The sequence below is a fragment of the Chelon labrosus genome, assembly GCF_963514085.1.
Source record: "Chelon labrosus genome assembly, chromosome: 9".
In the NCBI taxonomy this organism is placed as follows: domain Eukaryota; kingdom Metazoa; phylum Chordata; class Actinopteri; order Mugiliformes; family Mugilidae; genus Chelon; species Chelon labrosus.
In genome coordinates, this window is record NC_140359.1 from 1240620 (window position 1) to 1264005 (window position 23386).

The 23386-nt window shown below is 39.4% G+C and overlaps 1 protein-coding gene across 1 annotated transcript; it reads left to right on the top strand.

Moving 5' to 3' along the window:
• The first annotated feature begins 1180 nt into the window (after positions 1 to 1180).
• Positions 1181 to 18765, top strand: ppm1f (protein phosphatase, Mg2+/Mn2+ dependent, 1F). Its single transcript, XM_084550846.1, has 8 exons — positions 1181 to 1322; positions 2408 to 2588; positions 7290 to 7420; positions 8605 to 8807; positions 12546 to 12734; positions 13982 to 14125; positions 14732 to 14825; positions 16658 to 18765. The coding sequence occupies exons 2-8, from the start codon at positions 2425 to 2427 to the stop codon at positions 17005 to 17007; spliced, it is 1275 nt and encodes a 424-aa protein (XP_084406972.1). The 5' UTR covers positions 1181 to 1322; positions 2408 to 2424; the 3' UTR covers positions 17008 to 18765.
• The last annotated feature ends 4621 nt before the right edge of the window (positions 18766 to 23386 follow it).

The window sequence follows — 23386 nt, forward strand, 5'->3', positions numbered from 1 at the left end:
CACAGCTCTTGTCTCTCTCTCAACCGGCGTCCGGCCATTGAATCAGCTCTTTTATTCCCACCTGATAACTCCGCCTCCTAACGCAGGTGAAAATCATTAATTATCAGTTCTGTCAGGCACATCATCAATCCCCCCACATTTCCTCACTACAATATTATTGACAAGAACCAGGCATCTAAGCCACATTCTTATGGATACTTTTGCAAATGTATATGAAATGAAATATGAAATTTGAATGACTGCCATTAGTAAACATTTGGCATTATTTAGACATAAGACAAGGACAAATAAAATCATTGAAGCGATTTAAAGTAACAAACGAAAACTTAACCGGTCCAAATGTGCTAAACATGAATATGTGTCATAATCAGTTAGACAGCATTTACAAACAAAACATAAAAATGACATAGAAGGCCCCTGGCTAATGACCTTCGTCAAATATAATGACAGTAAAGAATATATTATTAGTAGAAATGTATGTGCTTCAGGAAGGGGAAACAAAATTAGACATTGTTTGGACAGATCTGATCGATGAAGCATTTAATGAGTGCATCAATATATATTTTTAGTCCCCAATGATGCAACAGGGAATAATCTCGTTTATACTAGACGCTCCAAACATAGTGAGTGTAGTGGTACAGGTCAGGTACAGACAGAGACACGGGCGAGTCGGAAGATGCAAGCGCATCGGGAAAAAATTAAGAAATGAGTGAAACCTGGACATCCAAGGTGAGGCATCTGGTATTTCTGAATGCCAACCTACACTAAAGGTTGGCAAGACTATAGTCTTTAGTGTAAAAAAAGTGTCATAAAGTTAAGACTTTGGCCTGTATTTGTTTAATTTGTTTGTTGTAGTTCAGTTGTTCATTTAAAGCTTTAATTAAAGTGTTAAACAATAACAATAACAGCCATTCATCCATTCATTCATTCATTCATCTTCTGTAACCGCTTGTTCCTGTGAAGAGTCGCGGGACAATAACAGCCAAAAGAGGCAAATCTTTGAAAAGAGCCGGACCTCCCATCACTAGAGCCTGTTGCTTTAAATCTGTAGCGGAAGCGGGAAGGGCGCGTGGTGAAAGGTGATGACGCACAGGAAATCGCCGGTCCAATGGGGTGTTGACGTTTCCGCACAGTTTCAATACCGCTGCTTTTCCACACATTGACTGCAGTTTCAGCATCGCACAGTTTACAACCTGGTCCACTAGCCCAGATTTGTGTGCGTTTGTGCTTTACATGAATCTATCCGCGTCGCCATAGACCGTGTTTTCATCAGCTTTATTTTAGTTTAGTTGAGTTAAGGGACTTCTCCAACATAGCTCAAGGTAAGGAGAAAGAGCATTTTGCTTTTTGGGGGGGAAATTAGGATCCATAAACAGCAAGTTGTCGACAACATCCAACACAGTGTAATGTTTAAACGCGGCCGTCAGCATAAATTTTAGAAGATAAAAAGGGAACTCAACATTTAAAACTGTGAGATATTTTTTACATATGTGGCACAGAAAAGGAAACATTTCAGTAAGTTGTAAGGTAGCAAAATACCTGCTGTTTCTACCGCACAGCCGACATACCGTAGTGTCATATTTATTTTATCTGTTGTATTTTGCTCTTACACAAAACCACAGAGGAGATGAGTTCAACTCTGGTTGCACTGCGTACAAGGACAACAAAGGATTTCTGATTCTAATTCTGATATTACGCCTTCTTAACAGTTCCGGTAACTCTTCATGTCGTTTGGTATACCCTACGTAGCTTTCTTAATTTTTATTTTTTAAGAAACTGCGTTTATGTTTCAGAGGAAGTGACACTTCCACACCTTCCGGTCAGCGTGCAGCATATACCATCATATCCACCAGTATATCCACCATAACAATAGGAAACGGTCTTGTGTTAGAGCGTATTGGTGTCACATGACACATCCCATTCATTCACATTTGTCCATCTGTAAATGAATGTTCTTACTAAAACATTGTGAATTAGTATTGCTTGGTAGCTTTTTGTTCTACCTCTGCTGATTACTATTTTCTAAACGGTAAAGAACAGTATGGAAACAGGCTGAGATATACTGCTTCTTCTAACCTAGATATTCATATATATATATAAATCACTTTTGCTCTCCTGTCTTCTTTGTATACAGACATACATGCAGCCAGAATTTTTGTCTGTTCTTTCTTACTGCGGCATTAACCTGTGATGCACACCACAGTATGCCAGGGTGAAATAATAGTAAAAACAAAATGATTTATACAAGACACACCTATCATAATTTAGCATCAGCCTAACATCATTTATCTAGTTTGTGTTCCAATTAGTTAAATCAAGACACACATCAGATAGTTTGTAATAGTTTTTTTGTTTTTTTCAGTGTTGTCCATCATTAAAAGTCCATTTGTTCAAATGATTTATTTAGCCTTAGGGTTCAACAAGATGGAGTCGGAGGCCCGGTGCTTCCTGGAGAAACTGGTGGAGGAGTTCCCAGCTGCTCTGGAGGAAGGCAGCGTGCTCCCTGTCAGCCCTCTGAGCCGCAAAGTCTCGATGGAAGAGCTGCATGGAGAGAGCCTGGAACTGGGTCTGAGGCTGCTGGCTGCAAGGTGAGCCGAGGAGGCACATAATTATTTATAAGTATTTGGTAAGCCTGAATGACTGGAACACAGGAGAAAATCTACAGCAGCATAAGATTAAAGGCACACACAACAAGACTTGCAGTTGAAATAATTCAATTCAATTCAATTCAGTTTTATTTATTTAGTGTCAGTAACTATACAAATTGTCTCAAGATGCTTTACAAAGTCTACCCTGAAACCCCCAGAGCAAGCCTGAAGGCAATGGTGGCAAGGAAAAACTCCCTTTTAACAGGAAGAAACCTCGAGCAGAACCCAGCTCATATGGAGGGACCCATCTGCCTAAGGCCAGCCGGGTACAGACAGAAAAAGAGAGAAGAGAACAGCAGGAGAAATTAGATAAACATACATCTGTCATAGACACATACAGCTGAAACCAGATGTTTACATACACTGTGTTAAAAGACACACAAACCTTTTTTCCTCACTGTCTGAAGTTAAATCAGACTAAACCTCTCCTGTTTTAGGTCAGTTAGGATTACCAAAATTATTTCTATTTGCTAAATGCCACAATAATGAGAGAGAGAATTTCTTAGAGAATTTTTTATTACTTTCTTCAAAGTCAGAAGTTTACATACACAAAGATTATTATGTCTTTATACATGATACAAACTGATGATGGGATGGGGGGAGGGGGGACACGGAGCATGCTATACAGTAATAGTACAGAATTGCAATAATAACAAAAAAGCTATGCACTGCTGTTTAAACTCCAGATACAACCCATTCAATGCCACTGAAAACTGAAGTGACACCAGACTCTTGTGATTTCTTATTTAAAAGGCTATCAATAGGCTTACAACAACCTTAAACAAGACACAGTTCTTTCTGGTGAGCACGGCTTGCTACTTGCAAATGACAGCTATTTTCTGTGTTCTTCATTTGTCCCAGGTTGCTTTCACCGTATGTTTGCAGTCATTGCCTATCTCTGCTATGACGCACCATCCAATCATCTTTGCTTTACTGGCTGAGTCTGAGCAGACAGTATATCCCTATACACTTCATCAATTAATCTGACTGCTTCTTTCTTTCTTTCTTTCATTACAGAATACATGCCCAAAAATGTAAATTTTTATAAAATTGAAAACGTATTCCGTTACATTATTTAATCTGAGTAACGTATTCTGAAAACTTGCATTACTTCCATATTGAATTGTATTTTATAGGTGTATGAATGCGGCAGTCTCACTTTGCTTACCAAAGAGACCTCCTGTATTCTTTATTTCCATCTGGCTGAATGTGTTAGGCCCAAGTCTCCTGAAAGTGCAATATATTATCATTTGCTGATCAATTTTCCCTTTTCCATTTCTTTATTAACTCACCTGTCAAACGTGGGAAAATAGTGCAACTAACATTTTTTCCCCTTAGTTTACTTAAGTCCAGGGCTTGCAACTTATCATCTTAAAATAAAACCACCAGAATAAAACCTGCATTTTCACTTACCTCTTTCCAGATTTCACAAGATAAAAACATAAAGAATGAAAACAGCCTCTACCTGACGCCGTTTTTGAAACACAAGCAGTGCTTGAGATTTGGAGGTGGTCTGGGTCGCATTTGTCTACATTCCTTTGGTAATGTCTGAACACACAAGTCCTCAGTCACATTCAAGACCTCTTACTCAGTGGGTTGCTTGTGTCAGCTCAGTTTAGCCTCATTCATTCAGAAAAAAACACACAACCACTATTAGAAATGATCGCCAGAAAAGGAAAAAGCAAGTGCATGTCTGTTCATTAGTAATGAGAGACTTTCAAAATAGCTGTTAACCAACTAAATAATAAATAAATCAACACAAGAATTAACTAATGAGAGTATTTAATATGAGTACACTGTGTATGATTCGGTCATTAAAAAGCATGTTAGCATGTGGTTAATTAATGATGTGGTCATGCTGATGTACAGTAAAAGAAGCCACCTGAAAGTTACCTACTGTAGGTACTTTGTTTAACTTTATTACCAGAGATTATAGTGCATATGGAGGCTTCCAGGGTTGGAGTTATAAGTTTGTGCAGGCCTTGAAAAGAACTATTTGCATTTGCATTCTTGACGTGTCTTGGGCGTGTTCACACCCATACTTTTAGCTGCACCCCTTGGAACTGGATTAATCAAGACCCTTTTAATACCAGGCTTGGACACGGATCACATACACAGACTTTGAGCTTTCAATACAGTCACACACACACGAAGGAAGATTCAACTCTCCCACTTTACAAATTCCTTTGTCATGTCTGTACAAGCGGACATACAGAGGAAGAACAAATTTCTGCTGCATACATGACGCACACACACACTCACACATGGCCTAGGTTGAATATATAAGAGATCCATGTTGGTTCCTGCTACAGATTTTCATATTTTGGCCAGATTTTAATCTTGGTCTCACAATTTGAGCATGACATATTTTCGCATGATTCTGGCAGACTATGTTTTTGTAAATTTTAGCTGTGCTTGGATTTGTTTTTCTTCAGAAAAAGCTGGTGTCTTTGCCATCCGACTTCATAGCTTAGACAGAATGTAGAGTGGGGAGCACACAGCATTTGCCAAAAAAGTGTTGACAGCTTCCTGACAGTCTCCCTTCCCAGTTTTGGGAATTTTGGAGGGACTCCAACCATTCATATTGCCATTGATGTGCCATACGTTCTCTATTTGTTGACCGTCTTCACTGTTTCCTACAGTCATGGAAAAAATGATTAGACCACCCTTGTTTTCTTCAATTTCTTGGTCATTTTAACGCCTGGTACAACTAAAGGTACATTTATTTGGACAAATATAATGATATCAACAAAAATAGCTCATAAGAGTTTAATTTAAGAGCTGATATCTAGCCATTTTCCATGGTTTTCTTGATAATAACCAAAATCACTTAAGTTCTTACATCATTAGCTATGGCATTGTACTGCCAAGAACAGTGCTTTTAGGCACTCCATGTTTTCTTTTCTGTTTGTTTTAGTCACATGATGCACACAGGAGTTAGTACTTGATTGCATAACCATAGTTTTTGATGACTGCAGCCATACGTCTTGGCATGCTCTCCATCAGCTTCTGACATTGTTCTGCTATCACAGCAGCCCATTGCTGTTGCACAAATTGTGTGCAACAGGAATGTTTTTGTGGTTGTCCATTTTGAGTTTGATGATTTTCCACGGGTTTTCAATTGGATTTAGATCTGGTGATTGAGCAGGCCAAGGCATGGTTCAAATGTTCTGGTTCTCCATCCATGCCTTAACTGACATTGCTGTGTGGCAGGGGGCATTGTCTGGTTGGAAAATCCAGTCATTCGAGGCAGAAAAGAGTTTTCCAGCTGATGGAAGAAGACTGTTTTCAAGAGTAGCCCTGTATGTGACCTGGTTCGTTCGCCATTCACACAATTGCCTTTGCCCTGTTCCACCCATACTGAAACGACCCCAGATCATCACTGATCCACCCCCATGTTTTACTGTAGGGGCAAGACAGTGTGGTTTGTAGGCTTCTCCAGGCTTCCTCCTAACCAGTAAGTTGGCATCAACTCAAAGTTGGATTCATCACTGAAGAGAACCTTAGCCCAATCATCAACAGTGCAATCCTTGTGATCCCCAGCAAAGAGTAACCGGGCCTTCCTCTGCCTTTTCGTTGATGAAGGGCTTCTTCCATGCCCTGTGTGACTTCAGACCAGCTTCAAGAAGTCGGTTTCAAACTGTCCTTGCCGAACAAGTCACAGGAACGGATGAGTGCATGGTCATCTCGTGGGGTACCAACAATTTGGTAGTACCATGTTCGCCTTGTTTTTTCTTGGTGCAATGAACGCCTGTCTTGGAGATCTTCAGTTTTTTGCCTACCTGTCTCTCACTCATGCCACTTTCCAGCAGTGCCAAGATGGCTGCCTTTGTGGCTTCACATAATCCATTTGTTTTAGGCATTATGTGAGACCTGACAACTTCTGAGCTGTGCTACGGTTTGAATGTAAGCAGGAAACCACTCTCGACCTTTGCGTGTGCAGTGCTGCTTATGACATGAAATGGCCTCTTGTATATTCTAGGAATACAATTAAGCTTAAGCATGTCAAATAGGACATAAATTATTATGTAATCAGGTGCATTTTTTGTCGTATTCATTGTATTTTTCAGGTAATTTACCTTTAGTTGTACCAGGCATTAAAATGAACAAAAAAATTGAAGAAAACAAGGGTGGTCTAATCATTTCTTTCAATGACTGTATGGTATACATAATGCCGTGGAATTTTCTTTAGCCCCAACATGAGTGATACATTTCACATTTCATTAGATCATGAGATCATGTTGATTATTTTTGATTAAGTGTTTGATTTAATGGGTGTGTCCACACTTATTATACTGGCTACAATCCCTATACTCCTATGTTATGCCAAAAGTAGGCATTTACACACAGATCTCTTATTTTGTGTCAATGATTGTCCATGGCTGTACATTGAAGAACACATGCAGATGAAGCTTCAAGCTCAAATAGCAGGAACTTGAAAATCTAGGAACTCACTGGCTTTGTTTTTTTTTTGTTTTTTTTTTACTTTACATCCTGTCACCAGAAAAACCATTGTTCCCTGCACTTCCTGTCTCCTAACCCCAGTCTTCTCTACCACAGAAATGTCATTCCATTGCATTCACAGTTATTATGCATTTACCAGCAGCTCCCAATGTGTATTTCTGTGTGTTTGTTGTTCAGGGGTTCTCCTGCAGGCCTTAGTGCCCTCCTGTGCCAAGAAGCAGTATCCCAGCTGCTGCAGAAGGACCTTTCACCCTTCCAAATTCCCCAGGAAGCCGAGGGCAACCAGGAAGAGGAGCAAACTGAAGTCTGTAAGTTTATGTGGCTTTCAGTTGCATTGTGTTACGCATTGAGGCACATCAGTAAAAAGTTGTCTCTTTGCATGTCAAGCAGATACAGAGCAACATGATCTGTCTGTGAAGGTTCTCAGTCATCCAGGTCATAGTATATTAAAAAAAATCGTTTAAAAAAAGGCAACTGGACTTATAGAGTTTCTTGAGAAGACGTTTCACTACTCATCCGAGTAGCTTCTTCAGTTCTAGGGGACTGGTGGGAAGTTTGAGGTTTAAGTAGGAAACTTCTGCTGAAACTTGCTTGTTTGTGTAAACAACCAGAAACCGGTGCAGCTCATTTCCATTAACTGAATGGTGCTTAATGACAGAGCATTGATAGCAACATTATCATTAATTTCAAGTCCAAAGCCTATGCACATGTGAGGCATGAAGACCTAGTACTAACATTCATCCTGTGTAATCCAATTGAAAGTATCCAGCATGATAAATAAATAATACATCTAAACAAAAATTAACAAATTAAATGACTGGATACATCATAAAAACATGTTGTTATATGGTTAATTATGACGTTGAGAGACAAACCACCATTCACGCTCCATCTTACACCGAGGGCTAGTTTTAATGTTGAATGTAACTAGCGTGTCTTTGGCTTGCTAGATCACCTGGTGATAACCTTTGCAAGAAAAGGAAGAAAATGCAAACTCCCTACTGAAAGTCACTAAGCAGGCGGCAGGTTTGAGCTTAGAACTTTACCAGTGAATGTTACATAAAGCCAAACCAATTAGCTAAAAGAGGCTTAGAAAGCTCTGTAGAGCTGAGATGAACTGCAGAGTTGGTGGTAATTTTGTGTGGGTTTATCACTACCAGTAATACCTTTCCCATTAGTCTATGCAGATTTATAGATCCATATGTTTTAGTGATTCTGAGAGGGAAGTTATTATGTAAAAGCAGCAATTAACAATAGATTAAGAACAATGATAAAATTAAACACTATTAACTGTAAATGTACCAGACATGTGCTAGAATATTTAATAAAATTAAACACTATTTACTGTATATGTACATCAAAAACTATAAAAACAAAATAAGAGAAAAAGACATCAGTACCAACAGGTAAGCAAAATGGCAGTGAATACTGTATAAAAAGTCAAAACCTGAAGCCATATTACTCATTTATTTGTATTTTATCTTACTGTCAGTACTGCAGTCGGACAGGGTCCAACATCTCTTCCTCAACAAGCTGATACACATAGCTCATGCATGGCACCAAAACCTTCCCAAGCTGCCCCCATCCCCCTCTTGCATCACTCACTGCTCTGTCCATGCCATCAAGAACACAAGGAGGAAGATGGAGGACAAACATGTGGCCTTGGCAGAGTTCAACCAGCTCTTCGGAATCCAGGTACAAGCCTCTCACTACAACACAAAACACTGTTTGTGTGCAGTTGGTAACACTGAGAAGACTGAGGTCTTGTCTTGAGAATTTGGGGTTGCAGTGGTACGTTATCTGTCTATATATTTTCTGAGATGTGTACTCCAGAATTTACTCAATATCACATATCCATATTGTCTTGATAAATTGTCTTGTATTTCTATAGTGCTTTTCTACCTATTGATACTATAGACTGTATGAAAAAAGGACAATGCATCTCCACCTTCTCCCATTAGCCACACTGATGCTAGTATCCTGGGGATATGGGCGATGCCATCTTGCTAGTATGGAGCTAGAGTCTGCACAGTACTGCTTGAGAGTGGTGCCGTGTTATGGATGACCCACCCTCACTTTCTCTAGACTTCCTGGTGGCATTTGATCAATACTGCATTTGATCAATTTTGTAACTGGTGGAGGTACTACTTTACTCCACTACAAAAATTTTTTGGATTATACACTTTATTTATTTATCTTTTCCTACTCTCAGTCCTATGGGGTGGCATCACGTGATTGTCAGTGGCAACTGTCAATCAACATGATGTCACATCCTGTTTCTATATTTTTTATGTATTTTTTTATGTTTTATGTCAAATAACTAAATAAAACAAAACTTCTCAGAAGAACGGCCACTTGAACATACATCAGCATCATATGAACTACCTAAAATGACAGAAACCACCATTGAAAATAATTTATTTAACGTCTACGCAATGTTTTGGTTTGGCCCAAGTCCCATCCACTAACAGAAGGTGGAGATTATGACCTTTGGCTTCACTTTAGAGCGGTTGTCATGGCTCCCTCTTTTCTACAGTCCATGATCAGTACTCATTGCACTCTGCAGTCACAGTGACACATCTACCCATTCGTTCACACAGGCATGTTCACATTCACTTGGGGTTCAGTGTCTTGCTCGGGGAATCTTTAGCATGTGAGGCATGTAAGGTTTCAAATACGGCATGCTTTTACATCTTCTGTAACAGTTTTTTGCAAACATTCATCAAAACACAGATTCAGGAGGGATAGGGCCAGTTCAAACTCGAATTACTGTGCTGAGAAACACACTTGAGTTTCTCCAAACTACCTGATAAGTAGCACAGGATAATAAATTTAATCTAAACAATGACACCTTTACTACTGTCAAGGCCAAAAATCTTTCCAGTGGAAATTTTCTGACATCAAGCTGCTCGTGTGCAAGACAAGTGAAATTCTGAAACATAGCATATGTACTAATATGAACACTAAGGCATTGCACTCAGTGAAACACAGTGAAAATTAAACAAACATATAAATCCATGAGGATTTAAGATACCTTGTAATTAGCTCACTATAAGAAATGAATTTGCTGTTTTTGTGGACATAGGCATCTTAGTGTTATAACAGACAGGGAGGTACTGAAAGCCTTTGTATTATTATCATAATGTTCTGGAATGAGAGATGTGGACAGTCCAACTAATGGTGACCTTTAGTGTTCTCCCCACCATAACAGAGGAAATACAAACATTGCAACTACATACATTAATATACAAACTGTCCCACATGAGTTGCAAAGACTGACATTCATATTCTTGGAAGTTCTGTCATTGGGCCATAGGAGTGCTTGCTTCTCTGTACCCAATCCTTCACCAGCCTTGATGGGTGTTAGAGAGCCTGTTTTGTATTCCTTGTCTGCTGCTGTTTATTTGTTATTGTGCTAATGCATGGGTGAGCTGTAGTTGTGTTTGGAGGCATCCATAAACTATCACAAATGGAATCAAACCATGTTAATTTTTATTCATGTGCGCAAGTGGACAAGGGAAGTTCCACTAGATTTTGTTGTGCCATTCTCTTTCTCAGCTGCACTGCCACTCTATGCATGATAAGAATAGTGGCGTTTCAAGTCAAAAACAAGATAATCAGTCATTGTCAGATTGGTAAATGAAGTCTGGTCCATTGTCCCTGCTGAGTTTTGTAGGAATCCTGATTACATATCAACCAATACCAAACAATATTTTTTTCCTTCACATGGGTTGCTGTCAGTGTGTGGCTGTGGGTAAGAAAACGAGATGTGGAACATGCCACGTCTATCTAACTTTACTAGAGGAGGTGACGATGCTCACAGAAAACCTTTCGTTGTGGGGAGCTTTAACTGATATTTCATGGTCATTTCAGCCCTTCTGACTGATTCCAAGTCAAGACTGAGACATACACTGCCTGGGCAACAAAAAAGTCGCCACCTGGATTTAACTAAGCAAATAGGTGGGAGCCTCCTATTGGATAATTACTGCATGGGTGATTATCTTTCAGCTGGCAACAAGTTATTTGACCCCAACTGATGCAATGAGTAGCTTCTCATTTCTTAAACAACCATACTGAAAGACACATTTGTGGAAAAGATGTTAATCTGTTTGAGAAGGGTCAAATCATTGGCATGCATCAAGCAGAGAAAACATCTAAGGAGATTGAAGAATTTACTAAAATTGAGTAAAGAACTGTCCAGCGCATTATTAAAAACTGGAAGGATAGTAGGGAACCATCGTCTTCAAGGAAGAAATGTGGTCGGAAGAAAGAAGAGAGGCAGATGAAGTGATGCACCCATCATGCCTGGTGACTACTGTACAAGCCTGTGGGGGCAGTGTTATGATTTGGGGTTGCTGCAGTTGGTCAGGTCTAGGTTCAGCAACATTATGTGCCCAAAGAATGAGGTCAGCTGACTACCTGAATATACTGAATGACCAGGTTATTCCATCTTCCCTGATGGCACAGGCATATTCCAAGATGACAATCCCAGGATTCATGGGGCTCAAATTGTGAAAGAGTGGTTCAGGGAGCATGAGACATATATAAACATGGATTGGCCACCACAGAATCCAGACCTTAACCCCATCGAGAATCTTTGGGATGTGCTGAAGAAGGCTTTGTGCAGTGGTCAGACTCTCCCATCATCAATACAAGATCTTGGTGAAAAATGAATGCAACAGTGGATGAAAATAAATCTTGTGACATTGCAGAAACTTACTGAAACAATGCCACAGTGAATGTGTGCTGAAGGCGGTCCAACGAAATACTAGAATGTTTGACCTTTTTTTTGGTGGCAACTTTTTTTTTTGGCCAGGCAGTGTATTTAACTAGCAAAGTTAAAGCCCACGGATCAGGCTTATACTCAGAACTCCAAATCTGCCCACCTCACCCCACCTTCTCAAACAAGTGATGTGGAAAACAACTCACCCAAAACTGCATATCAGTTTTTCATCTTGTGAAAATAAGAAAAAGAAAAAGCGAAATGAATGCCTCAACTTAGTTTTCAAAACTCCTTGGTATAAACTGATTGAAACGTTCAGCTAATTGCTAAATGTTAAACTTTAAAATTATTTAATTGAGCTTGTGTAGTGAGTCTAAACTACACAAGCTGTCTCAAAAGCGGTTCATAAGCAACTTTTCTGAGAAATATTCATGCACAAGTAATATTCCCCAACTTTATTTTGACTTGGAATAAAAGAATACAGCTGACTTTGGGTGAAGAATAACAGTACATAGTTATACATCCAAAAAGAAATGTGAAACAAAGGTAGCTGGACAAATTTTGCATGTTCTGTATATTGTATATCATCATCAGAAGTGTGCTAAATCTCATGTAATATGGTGCTTGTCTGTTCACATGCTAGTCAGTGCACTAACTATCAAACACTTAAATAATGTTTCTCTCTCTCTGTCTCTCACTTCCATGTCTAGGATGGTGTAGATCGTGCCTACTATGCTGTATTTGATGGCCACGGAGGGGTGGAGGCTGCCACCTACGCTGCCACCCATCTCCATGTGGCTCTGAGTAAACTGGAGATTCTGCGGAGTGACACAGCTACAGCGTTCAAAACTGCTTTCAAACGCACAGATGACATGTTTAGATGCAAAGCCAAAAGAGAGGTATTGACATGAAACCTGCACAACATCCTGTACTTGTTGGTTTCAGCTGACCTACAGAATTCATGCACTGTTACTCTAGTGTGAGAGGGCCACTAGAATAGTTACAGAAGTTTGCACTGTTAACGTCTAATTAAGGAGATACTTGGAAGCATTCATCAGACTTGACCTGTCCTTCCCAGCGCAATGACTGAGATGGAGAAAGAGCAGTGGTGGTCAAATGAGCAAGACTCTGAGAAATTAAGCGTTATTTTGTTTTTATCAGACTTATAAATAATTCAGCATTCTAAAACACATACAAACAGTCCCACACTTCTGCATTAGCTTTGGTGGATTTTGCGTGGATGCAGGCTACATACTCACGCGCACGTTTCATCCTGTCCTATGCATTTATAGGTCATCCCTGCCCTCTCACACAAACACGAGACTTGCAGCTCTTTTACATAATGGCTGTGACACTGACAGAGTCACTGACAGAGACAGAATGTAATCTCATTGCTATGCTCTGGCCCTTACATCCTGCATGGTGTAACTGGCTGGAGGTTACATGCCCACTAGCCAAGGGTTTCAGCCTTGTGTCCCAAACACAGCCAAATAAGAAAATAAAGCCAGAGGCAACGGACTGCTGAAACATACATGGCCATACACTTCCAGTGGGTCATAAGTGGCGATTGAGATGGATTACTTTTGAGTGGATTAATCCATCATCATGATTAATCTGATTAAAAATTCTAACGCAATTAACCCATCTGCAGCGCAGAATGACTTCGAACATCTCTGGCAACGCATTTCGGGCAGTTTGTCCAAGTACAGTTACTGTCACGCATGCGCAAATGGGCTGTTGATCCTGTAGTGACAGGCAGCAGAACGAACCGATAAAGATAATGTGCTGTTTCAATCAAGGATTAATCCGCGTTAAAGCGTTCATTTTGACAGCCCTACTTTTGAGGTTATTGTTTTTAGGAAAATCCTGCATATTTTGCATTTAACAAAAAATTACAAAATCATTAAATGAACAGGGAGCATGGTGGTGCTGTTGTTGGCAGAAGATTCATTGCATTCTTGATTTGCAGGAATCCCATTGTGCGTATTCCAATTGCTCGGGCTTCCTCCGACAAAGATGTACAAAGATGCATGTTAAATTAATTGATGATTCTAAAATGGTCTTGTGTGAGTATCAATGGATGTTAGCCCTGTGATGGACTGGTTGATGAAGAATTTTGGAATTAATTTTGTGTCTGTGTTGACAGCGTCTGCGGAGCGGCAGCACAGGAGTGGTGGTGCTGATCCAGGGTCGGGAACTGGCCGTGGCTTGGCTGGGAGACTCCCAGGCAATACTGGTCAGAAAAGGACAAGTTGTTACACTCATGGACCCCCATAAACCAGAAAGAGAGGTTGGAATATAACATAACAAACAAACACACATCTCTTTGCTTCTGGGAATTTAAGGATGTTTTATATCCTAAATTGGGACTATCCAAAACAAATACATGTTAAATATTTATTGCTTCCAGGGATGTGTTACAACTACACATCGATTTGTGTGGAATATATCGCCATGTCTCATGAGACGCCATGAGACTTATCTTACAAAGCCAGATCAGTCATCAGAAGTGGGTGAATTCTTTAAAGGGCGCTCTAATAGATAACTTTGTAAAATGAGATGTCTTGTTGTAAGCGGGTCTACACTAGTTATTCTTACATTTGAGCCTGAGAGAGATGAAGCGACCATCTCCCTGGTGGTATTGGTGTTTTTCGACCCCATTTTAGCTAATATAAGTACTTGATAATACTTTGGTTTGAAGTTACTTGGCCAGCAGATACATTTGCATATAAGGGTACAGTAAATGGATAGACACCTGGAAGGCTTTCTAGTTTGTCTTGTTTTTTTTGCCAGGGCAAAAAAAGGTCAGCAGACTTAGTGCACATGTTAAAATACAATGTGTGATGAGAAGGTGGCCAGATAATAGAGTCTGACTCTTCTGTCCTCCGTTCTCCAGGATGAGAAACAGAGAATTGAAGATCTCGGTGGCTGTCTTACCTTCATGGGTTGCTGGCGTGTTAATGGCACCTATGCTGTATCCAGAGCTATAGGTAAGTCAGTCCAAGTACTTTTGACATTGACCTTAATTTACTTGACCTACACAGACTATAGGCAAATTTAAAAAAGGGTCTTTATTTGTTTATTTAAGCATATTGTAACAATCTTTTTTTGATATTTGTTTATTCATTTTTAACCTTTAATACGACATGTCAGAACCTTCACGAAAATCAATTGGCATTTCATCTCAAATAGAACAATATGGAAAAGTATTGAAGAATACTTGAGAATCTTGAAGCATGCGCAAACAGCCAAATCACCTGCATACCTGGATTTAACTAAGCAAATAGGTACCAGCCTCCTATTGGATAATTACTGCATAGGTGATTATCTTTCAGCTGACAACAAGTTATTTAACCCCAACTGATGCAATGAACAACCATGCTGAAAGACACAGCCCATGGTCGTGGTAAAGATGTTGGTCTGTTTGAGAAGGGTCAAATCACTGGCATGCATGAAACAGAGAAAACATCTAAAGAGATTGTAGAAACTACTAAAATTGGGTTAAGAACTGTCCAACGCATTATTAAAAACCGGAAGGATAGTGGGGAACCATCGTCTTCCAGGAAGAAATGTGGTAAAAAAAAAAAAATCCTGATTGATTGTGATCTGTGATCACTTAAACGTTTGGTGAAATCAAATCGAAGAAAAACAACAGTAGAACTCAGGGCTATGATCAATAGTGAAAGTAAGAGCATTTCCACACGTACAATGCGAAGGAAATTCAAGGGATTGGGACTGAACAGCTGTGTAGCTTTAAGAAAACCACTAATCAGTGAGGCTAACTGGAAAAATGCTTCAGTTTGCTAGGGAACATAAAGCTTGGACTCTGGAGCAATGGAAGAAGGTCATGTGGTCTGATGAGTCCAGATTTACCCTGTTCCAGAGTGATGGTGGCATCAGGGTAAGAAGAGAGGCAGATGAAGTGATGCACCCATCATGCCTAGTGTCTACTGTACAAGCCTGTGGGGGCAGTGCTATGATCTGGGGTTGCTGCAGTTGGTCAGGTCTAGGTTCAGCAACATTATGTGTCCAAAGAATGAGGTCAGCTGACTACCTGAATATACTGAATGACCAGGTTATTCCATCTTCCCTGATGGCACGGGCATGTTCCAAGGTGACAATGCCAGGATTCATGGGGCTCAGATTGTGAAAGAGTGGTTCAGGGAGCATGAGACATCATTTTTACACATGGATTGGCCACCACAGAGTCCAGACCTTAACCCCATTGAGAATCTTTGGGATGTGCTGGAGAAGGCTTTGTGCAGTGGTCAGACTCTCCCACCATCAATACAAGATCTTGGTGAACCATGGATGGAAATAAATTGTGATATTGCAGAAGCTTATTGAAACAATGCAACAATAGAAGAAAGTTGTAAAGAAAGCATTATTGCTAAGTATGCCTCAGAAATCCTCTGCATGCAGCTTTAAGTGAATGGATATTAACAAAAGCATGTTGACTTTGTCAATCCAATGGATACTCTACCAGTCTTTGGCTGGTTTGTACTTTTTAGCTATGAATTTAACTAACTTATTCAGTTTTTGCATTACCATGGGCCTTCTTATTCTGTCCAGCTCCCACTATACCATGTATTATGCATATTGGCATGCCTATACTTATTGAGATGTTTGCAATAAATCCGTGAAACATACGCAGAAGTTTCAAATGTTCCATTATTGATGAAAAAGTGGCATTGGAGGTTATATTGTCACATAATATACACCCTGTTTAAATGTTTTGAAAGTTATGTAAAAATAGGTGCAGTCAAAGTTTCTACGTTATTCATAAATGCAGACTACCCCCACACACATTTCCGTCCTTCAGGTGACTTTGACCAGAAGCCCTATGTATCTGGAGACGCTGACTGCTCAACAACCCCACTGTCAGGGGACGAGGACTATGTGTTGCTGGCGTGCGATGGCTTCTTTGATGCAGTCAAACATTCAGAGGTTCCTCAACTGGTTCTGGATGCACTCCAGCATGCTGGTGACTCTGCAGGAGGAGGAGATGCTTCACTGGAACAGGCAGAGGGTGCTGTTGGGTCAAGAGTCGCTCAGCACTTGGTAAGTCACGCAAAAGCAGCTGGTTCTAGTGATAACATCACAGTGATGCTGGTGTTCCTGCGTCCGCTGGAGGAGCTGCTGGCTCAACAATCCACAACAGGAACTGTATAAGATACTCAGGACTCCATTTCCCAAGATGCATCACAGCAGGAGGAGGTCTGCTGCCCAGATATCACCTTGTGCCAAGGTACTGCCTGACTCACATTTCTTAGCCTGTAGATGCTGATGGGCATGCTACAACTGAGCATATTTCATTGTAACATATACCTTAACTAAAGCTGATTTAACTGTATTCAAGCTACATTGGATCTGTATTTGTGTGTAATTCTATGTTTGGAAGGTCTCATTTTTGATCACCATTGTTGTGAGGACATTTTGCCTGGTCCTCACTTCTTTAATCGCCAACTGTGTGTGTGTGTGTATGTACACATGTGTAACAATAATGTGCTTTTAATGTCAGTATTATTTTTCTCTTCATATGGCACCCATTATATTCGTTTGTTTAGCCATGTTTCCACTGCAAGAATTTGTCGCTGCCTCATATACAGCTGTTACAATACACAAATAGAGCAACATTCTGAATGAACCTTGAAAAAAGGTTTGTGGCACTTAAAAATGCATTTTTTTTTTTTTTTTAGTTCATTCTCTTAAAGGAATGTGAGAGAGTTGTCGTCTTTTTTTCCTTGTTTCACAACCGACATGTATTTGAGTAAAATATATTCTTTTGAATTATGCCATAATGCCATGATGGTATGTATTCTCAACACCCAGTAGTGAAATTTAACCACTACGGAATACTCACTGTTAAGTAATTTGATGGTTTGAAATTGTATTGCTCTGAAAATCATTTCCAAAACTAGCTTCTTGAAGGATTTGAAGGGGCCAAATGTTTAACGACTTAAATTCAAGTTTTGAAAATAACACCACTTGACATAACTTGGAAAAAGTCCCATTACCTTAATTACTGAATTGTTGTGCTGTCCTGTCAAGCTGAATAACCTGTGTACGTTTTACACATTACTATTTGCTCTAATTTGATAATATGTTGTAATGTTTGTTGGAGCACGTCAACACAGTTTAATCCATTTCTTACTCCACGACTCTCATGTTGAAAAGACACTGCTTCAACATGTGTGAAATCCAGTGTTATATAAGAATGCCAGTCCTACACTGGAGATCTCTATTGGCCTGTTCAAGCTACATACATGTAAATGCAGACCGTACGAGTACATTTTATATATTTAATGTTGTAATTAAAATACCACTAAGTATTCAGTAGTGATTATATTTCATAAAGGTTTCAACTGTTCTCTTCTGTTCCAGAAAGCTGCCTCCCTCATAGTTCTAAACTGTAAGAACAATCTGTTACATTATACATTTGCATCACTGGTAGTTACAGGTGTATGGATGAATGCATGGGAGCAAAAAGTCTCACTAACTCGGGCTCTGTAGTGGGTTTGGTTTCACACAGACATTAATGTGCTTCATTAAATTTTAGTGTTATGTAAGGACAGTCATTCTGTAGTGAAAGATTTTGATGACGGGTTTGGAATCTGTGAAATACAGTAGCAGTAGTAGATTGAGTTTCTGACAGGGAAAATACACAGGACGCAAGAATCCCAAATACAGTATTTCTGCAGGTCAACAAACTCCATGTGCTTCTCTTAGTGAGATGAGGGGATCATGGTCTTATCATTAAGTAACACTTGTTAATCATGTCTTATTGAAAAATAATGGGAAGATTTCAGCTGTAAAGATTCAAGGATGTAATAACACACTGTCATATTCTGTATCACCGATATGCTGGTTTGTTGTGTTGTATTATCAATGACAGAATAAAAAGCAGAGCTGAACATGTGTGTACTAAAAGTATAGTGGGTTATATTTGTTTGCACATTATCTCTACAAATGATAACTGAATGAGAAAATACTAGACTTAAGACGTTCAATAAGGGACTAAATCTGTAGTTTAGTTTGAAAATCATCATCATCATCATCATCATCATCATCATCATCATAATAACAGGAATAATTCTTAGGGGAAATAATTATATACATATTTTTGACGCACTGAAAACATTTCATATAAATCTGGAAATAATCAGAAGGCTTGAGGATTTAGGAACATTTAAAAACAAGAAGACAAGTAACATGACTCTGAACCATTGTCTAGGTCAGCAATTAAAGTGAAACACACTAGTGTCTTAGAGGTCTATGTACCTTTTGGTCTTTTCATGTTACTTTCAGACATGGGTATATATTGAGTTGTTACTGAATTTTTGCTTTAAAATACGAAGACAAATGTAGCAATTTGTTATTCTGAGAGCAGATATAGTCTGTGGCAGGAGCATCACTGAAGACAGTGCTGTGCAGAAAAATAAAGGAAAGATGTGTCGTGTAATGTCTCATAAACACAGGGACATCAGTCCGTCATTCACTTGTGTGTAGACAAAGCAGCCTCTGTTTTTTCTAGGTTCAAACAATTGACTTGTCTTCTGCATACTGTAATCAAACACCCTGTGACATAAACTCAGGTGGGCAAATTTGTAGGAAAAAGGCTTGTTGGTGTAAAAGGGAAGAAATACTAAAGTAAGGGGCAGAATACGTTTGAAAATTAGAGATTTTGATATTTAAAAATGTCCAATAATGTCTTTTAACGTTTTTTTGTTTTTTGTTTTTTTTCATTTTGTCCATTATGGAGTTATGAGTTATGGGGTGTAGACTGATGGGAAAAATCATTCTAAATATCAAAATCTAAAAGGTGCAAAAAGCTTTAAGTGGCGCAGTGATGAGGTTTAGAAGAAGAGTTTCTGGAGTTTGCCTGCAGAAACTTTTAATATCCAGTTAAGATTCATTTTATTTCTGTCTAGGATACGTCTAACTGCTGAAGAGGGTTCATGTGTGAAAGCTTTAAAGTTCATGTGTACTTTGATATTTTACTCAAATGGTTTTCACATTCAGTTTGATGTCAACAATAAAGTATGTGTTTTGTTATCAGTTTAACCACATGAAGAATTCATTTGAATTACAACTTCTAATAACTCAGATAGTTTGGAGTGTTGAAAACAGGACACCAGGAGGTCAGATATTAGAAAATATACAGTTGTGTTTATTTAAAATCAGATTTTATAACTTTCTATTACAAATACAAGCTAGTTTTACAGCAGAGGCCATATTTTATTTGAGTCAGTTTTAAAATCTTTCGTAGTTGGCTTAATATATATACAGTATATATACGTGGAGACAAGAAATTGTCCACTGACAGCAATATGATCACTTACACCCACTTATTATATTTATGATTGTGAACAAGACAATAACAGTGTTTCAGTTCCGCTGCATCATCTTCACTGTCCTACATCTTGGATGTCGTGTGGAGTCTTGTGGAGTCTGACGTTGTAGTATGACCAGAAGCCGTCGTCATGCTCCCAGCTCCTTTCTTCTCATACCTGAATCAACATGTGATACTGTCAGTAATGAGCAGTCTGAAACATTCACACTAGTACTTCAGCTTGGAGACCCTGAGTATTCAGATTCAGTCAGAGCTGTAAAATGATCTTACTTGGATTTGTTTTTCAAAATCAGTTGTCCAAGGGGTGACAGAGGGTTGACACATTTTTCCTTATTTTCTGCTATTGTGATACTAAGAGAGAAGAAAGTGGCATGTTAGTGAGGAGCTGAAGAATGCAACAGAATGATGAGTCAATAATTCATAACTCAGTTGATCTCATGAACTCACATAATCTCTGTACGTGGACAGAAGGTACTTGGGTAGTGAATGACTGGCTCAGCCCTGATCAGCCGTGGGCTCATCCTGCCGACGTAACTGTTCGAACACTTGCACTTGCTCGATGTGTTAGCTGGTTGCCCTGTGTGGTAAGAACAGACACAACCTTGTGATGAGATGATCTTTGTAGAGTCAGTCAGCAGCGAAACAGAACAGAACTTAAAGATGCTCGGCTTAAAATGGTCTGAAGAGTTCCCTCAACTCTTATAATATCATACACAATTATTAACAGAAGGCACAAACAAATATCCATCTGATTACAGTATTTTACTTAGACATGTAGCACCCACCTAGACCAGACCAGGCCCCCCCACCCCATAGCAATGACACTCCTTGATGGCAGCAGCCATCCTCCCCATACTGTATACTGACTATATAAATATATTGCACAGTACCTTGTACCCAGAAGACAAGCAGACAGGTGAAGAAGACGGTGACAGCTGAATTCATAGTTGTAGCTGTTGACAGGTTCTCTCTGGTCTCTTCAGTTCAGACTCTTGACTGATGCTGTATAGCAACGAGCAGTCGTCTCTTATAGAGAGAGATGGCAACGTCACGTGCCGCTGCACAACATGATACATTGGTTTCACTTTCCTGTATGCCTTTCACTTTCTTAGTTCCTTCCCTTTTACACCAACAAGCCTTTTTCCTAGAATCACTGACTCTTCTTGTCCAGAGATTCATTTTAGTCTTTAGAATGACTTCTTGGTTCTATTTGATATAAACAGTGAAGATAAGGAAATAATGCTAATGGCAACTAACAAAACATCATGGTCTTATCATTAAGTAACACTTGGTAATCATGTCTTATTGAAAAAATAATGGGAAGATTTCAGCTGTAAAGATTCGAGGATGTAATAACACACTGTCATATTCTATATCACCGATATGCTGGTTTGTTGTGTTGTATTATCAATGACAGAATAAAAAGCAGAGCTGAACATGTGTGTACTAAAAGTATAGTGGGTTATATTTGTTTGCACATTACATAAGATAACTAAATAATGAGAAAATACTAGACTTAAGACGTTCAATAAGGGACTAAATCTGTAGTTTGAAAATCATCATCATCATCATCATCATAATAACAGGAATAATTCTTAGGGGAAATAATTATATACATATTTTTGACGCACTGAAAACATTTCATATAAATCTGGAAATAATCAGAAGGCTTGAGGATTTAGGAACATTTAAAAACAAGAAGACAAGTAACATGACTCTGAACCATTGTCTAGGTCAGCAATTAAAGTGAAACACACTAGTGTCTTAGAGGTCTATGTACCTTTTGGTCTTTTCATGTTACTTTCAGACATGGCTATATATTGAGTTGTTATTGAATTTTTGCTTTAAAATACAAAGACAAATGTAGCAATTTGTTATTCTGAGAGTAGATATAGTCTGTGGGAGGAGCATCAGTGAGGACAGTGCTGTGTAGAAAAATACAGGAAAGATGTGTGGTGTAATGTCTCATAAACACAGGGACATTCAATTAAATTTTATTTACATAGCGTCAATAACAATACAAATCGTCACAAGACGCTTTACAAAACCCGGCCTGAAACCCCCAGAGCAAGCCTGAAGGCAACGGTGGCAAGGAAAAACTCCCTTTTAACAGGAAGAAATCTTGAGCAGAACCCAGCTCATATGGAGGGACCCATCTGCCTAAGGCCAGCCGGGTAAACAGATGTAGTATGGAACTCCACAGGAAACACACAACTCCAGGCCAAAGATACTCACAAGAAGATGGAGTGGAGGGGAGGGGGGGAGGGACACACAGCAGTTAACATGCTATACAGTAATAGCACAGAATTGCATGACTAGTAGTAGATAGGAAATTAGAGGGCAAGAGCTCTGTGCCAGAGAAAAGAAAGTGGAGGATGCGAGAGAAGAAAGAAGGAGGACATGTGTTTGGTGCATCGTCCCCCAGCAGCCTAGGCCTATAGCAGCATAACTAAGGGATGGTCCAGTCCAGCCCTAACTATAAGCCTGATCAAAAAGGAAAGTCTTAAGCCTGACCTTAAAAGTAGAGAGAGTGTCTGCCTCCCGAACCCAAACTGGGAGCTGGTTCCACAGGAGAGGAACCTGATAGCTGAAAGCTCTGCCTCCCATTCTACTTTTTGAAATTCTAGGAACCACAAGTAGGCCTGCACTTTCAGACCCAAGTGATCTGTTGGGATGATATGGTACAATGAGGTCTTTAAGATATGATGGAGATAGGCCTTTAAGGGCCTTGTATGTAAGGAGGAGGATTTTAAATTCTATTCTAGACTTTAAAGGGAGCCAGTGAAGAGAAGCTAAAACTGGAGTAATATGATCTCTCTTGCTAATTCCTGTCAATGCTCTTGCTGCGGCATTTTGAATCAATTGGAGGCTTTTTAAAGAGCTATTTGGACAGCCAGACAGTAATGAATTACAGTAATCCAGTCTGGACGACACAAATGCATGAACTAGTTTTTCAGCATCCCTCTGAGACAGGATGTTCCTAAGTTTGACAATATTCCGCAGGTGAAAGAAGGCAGTCCTGGTCACTTGCTTTATGTGACATTTAAAGGACATGTCCTCGTCAAATATAACACCAAGGTTTTTTACAGTAGTACTGGAGGCCAAGGTAATGCCATCCAAAGAAACCACGTGATTAGATAATGAATCTCTGAGATGTTTAGGACATCAGTCTATCATTCACTTGTGTGTAGACAAAGC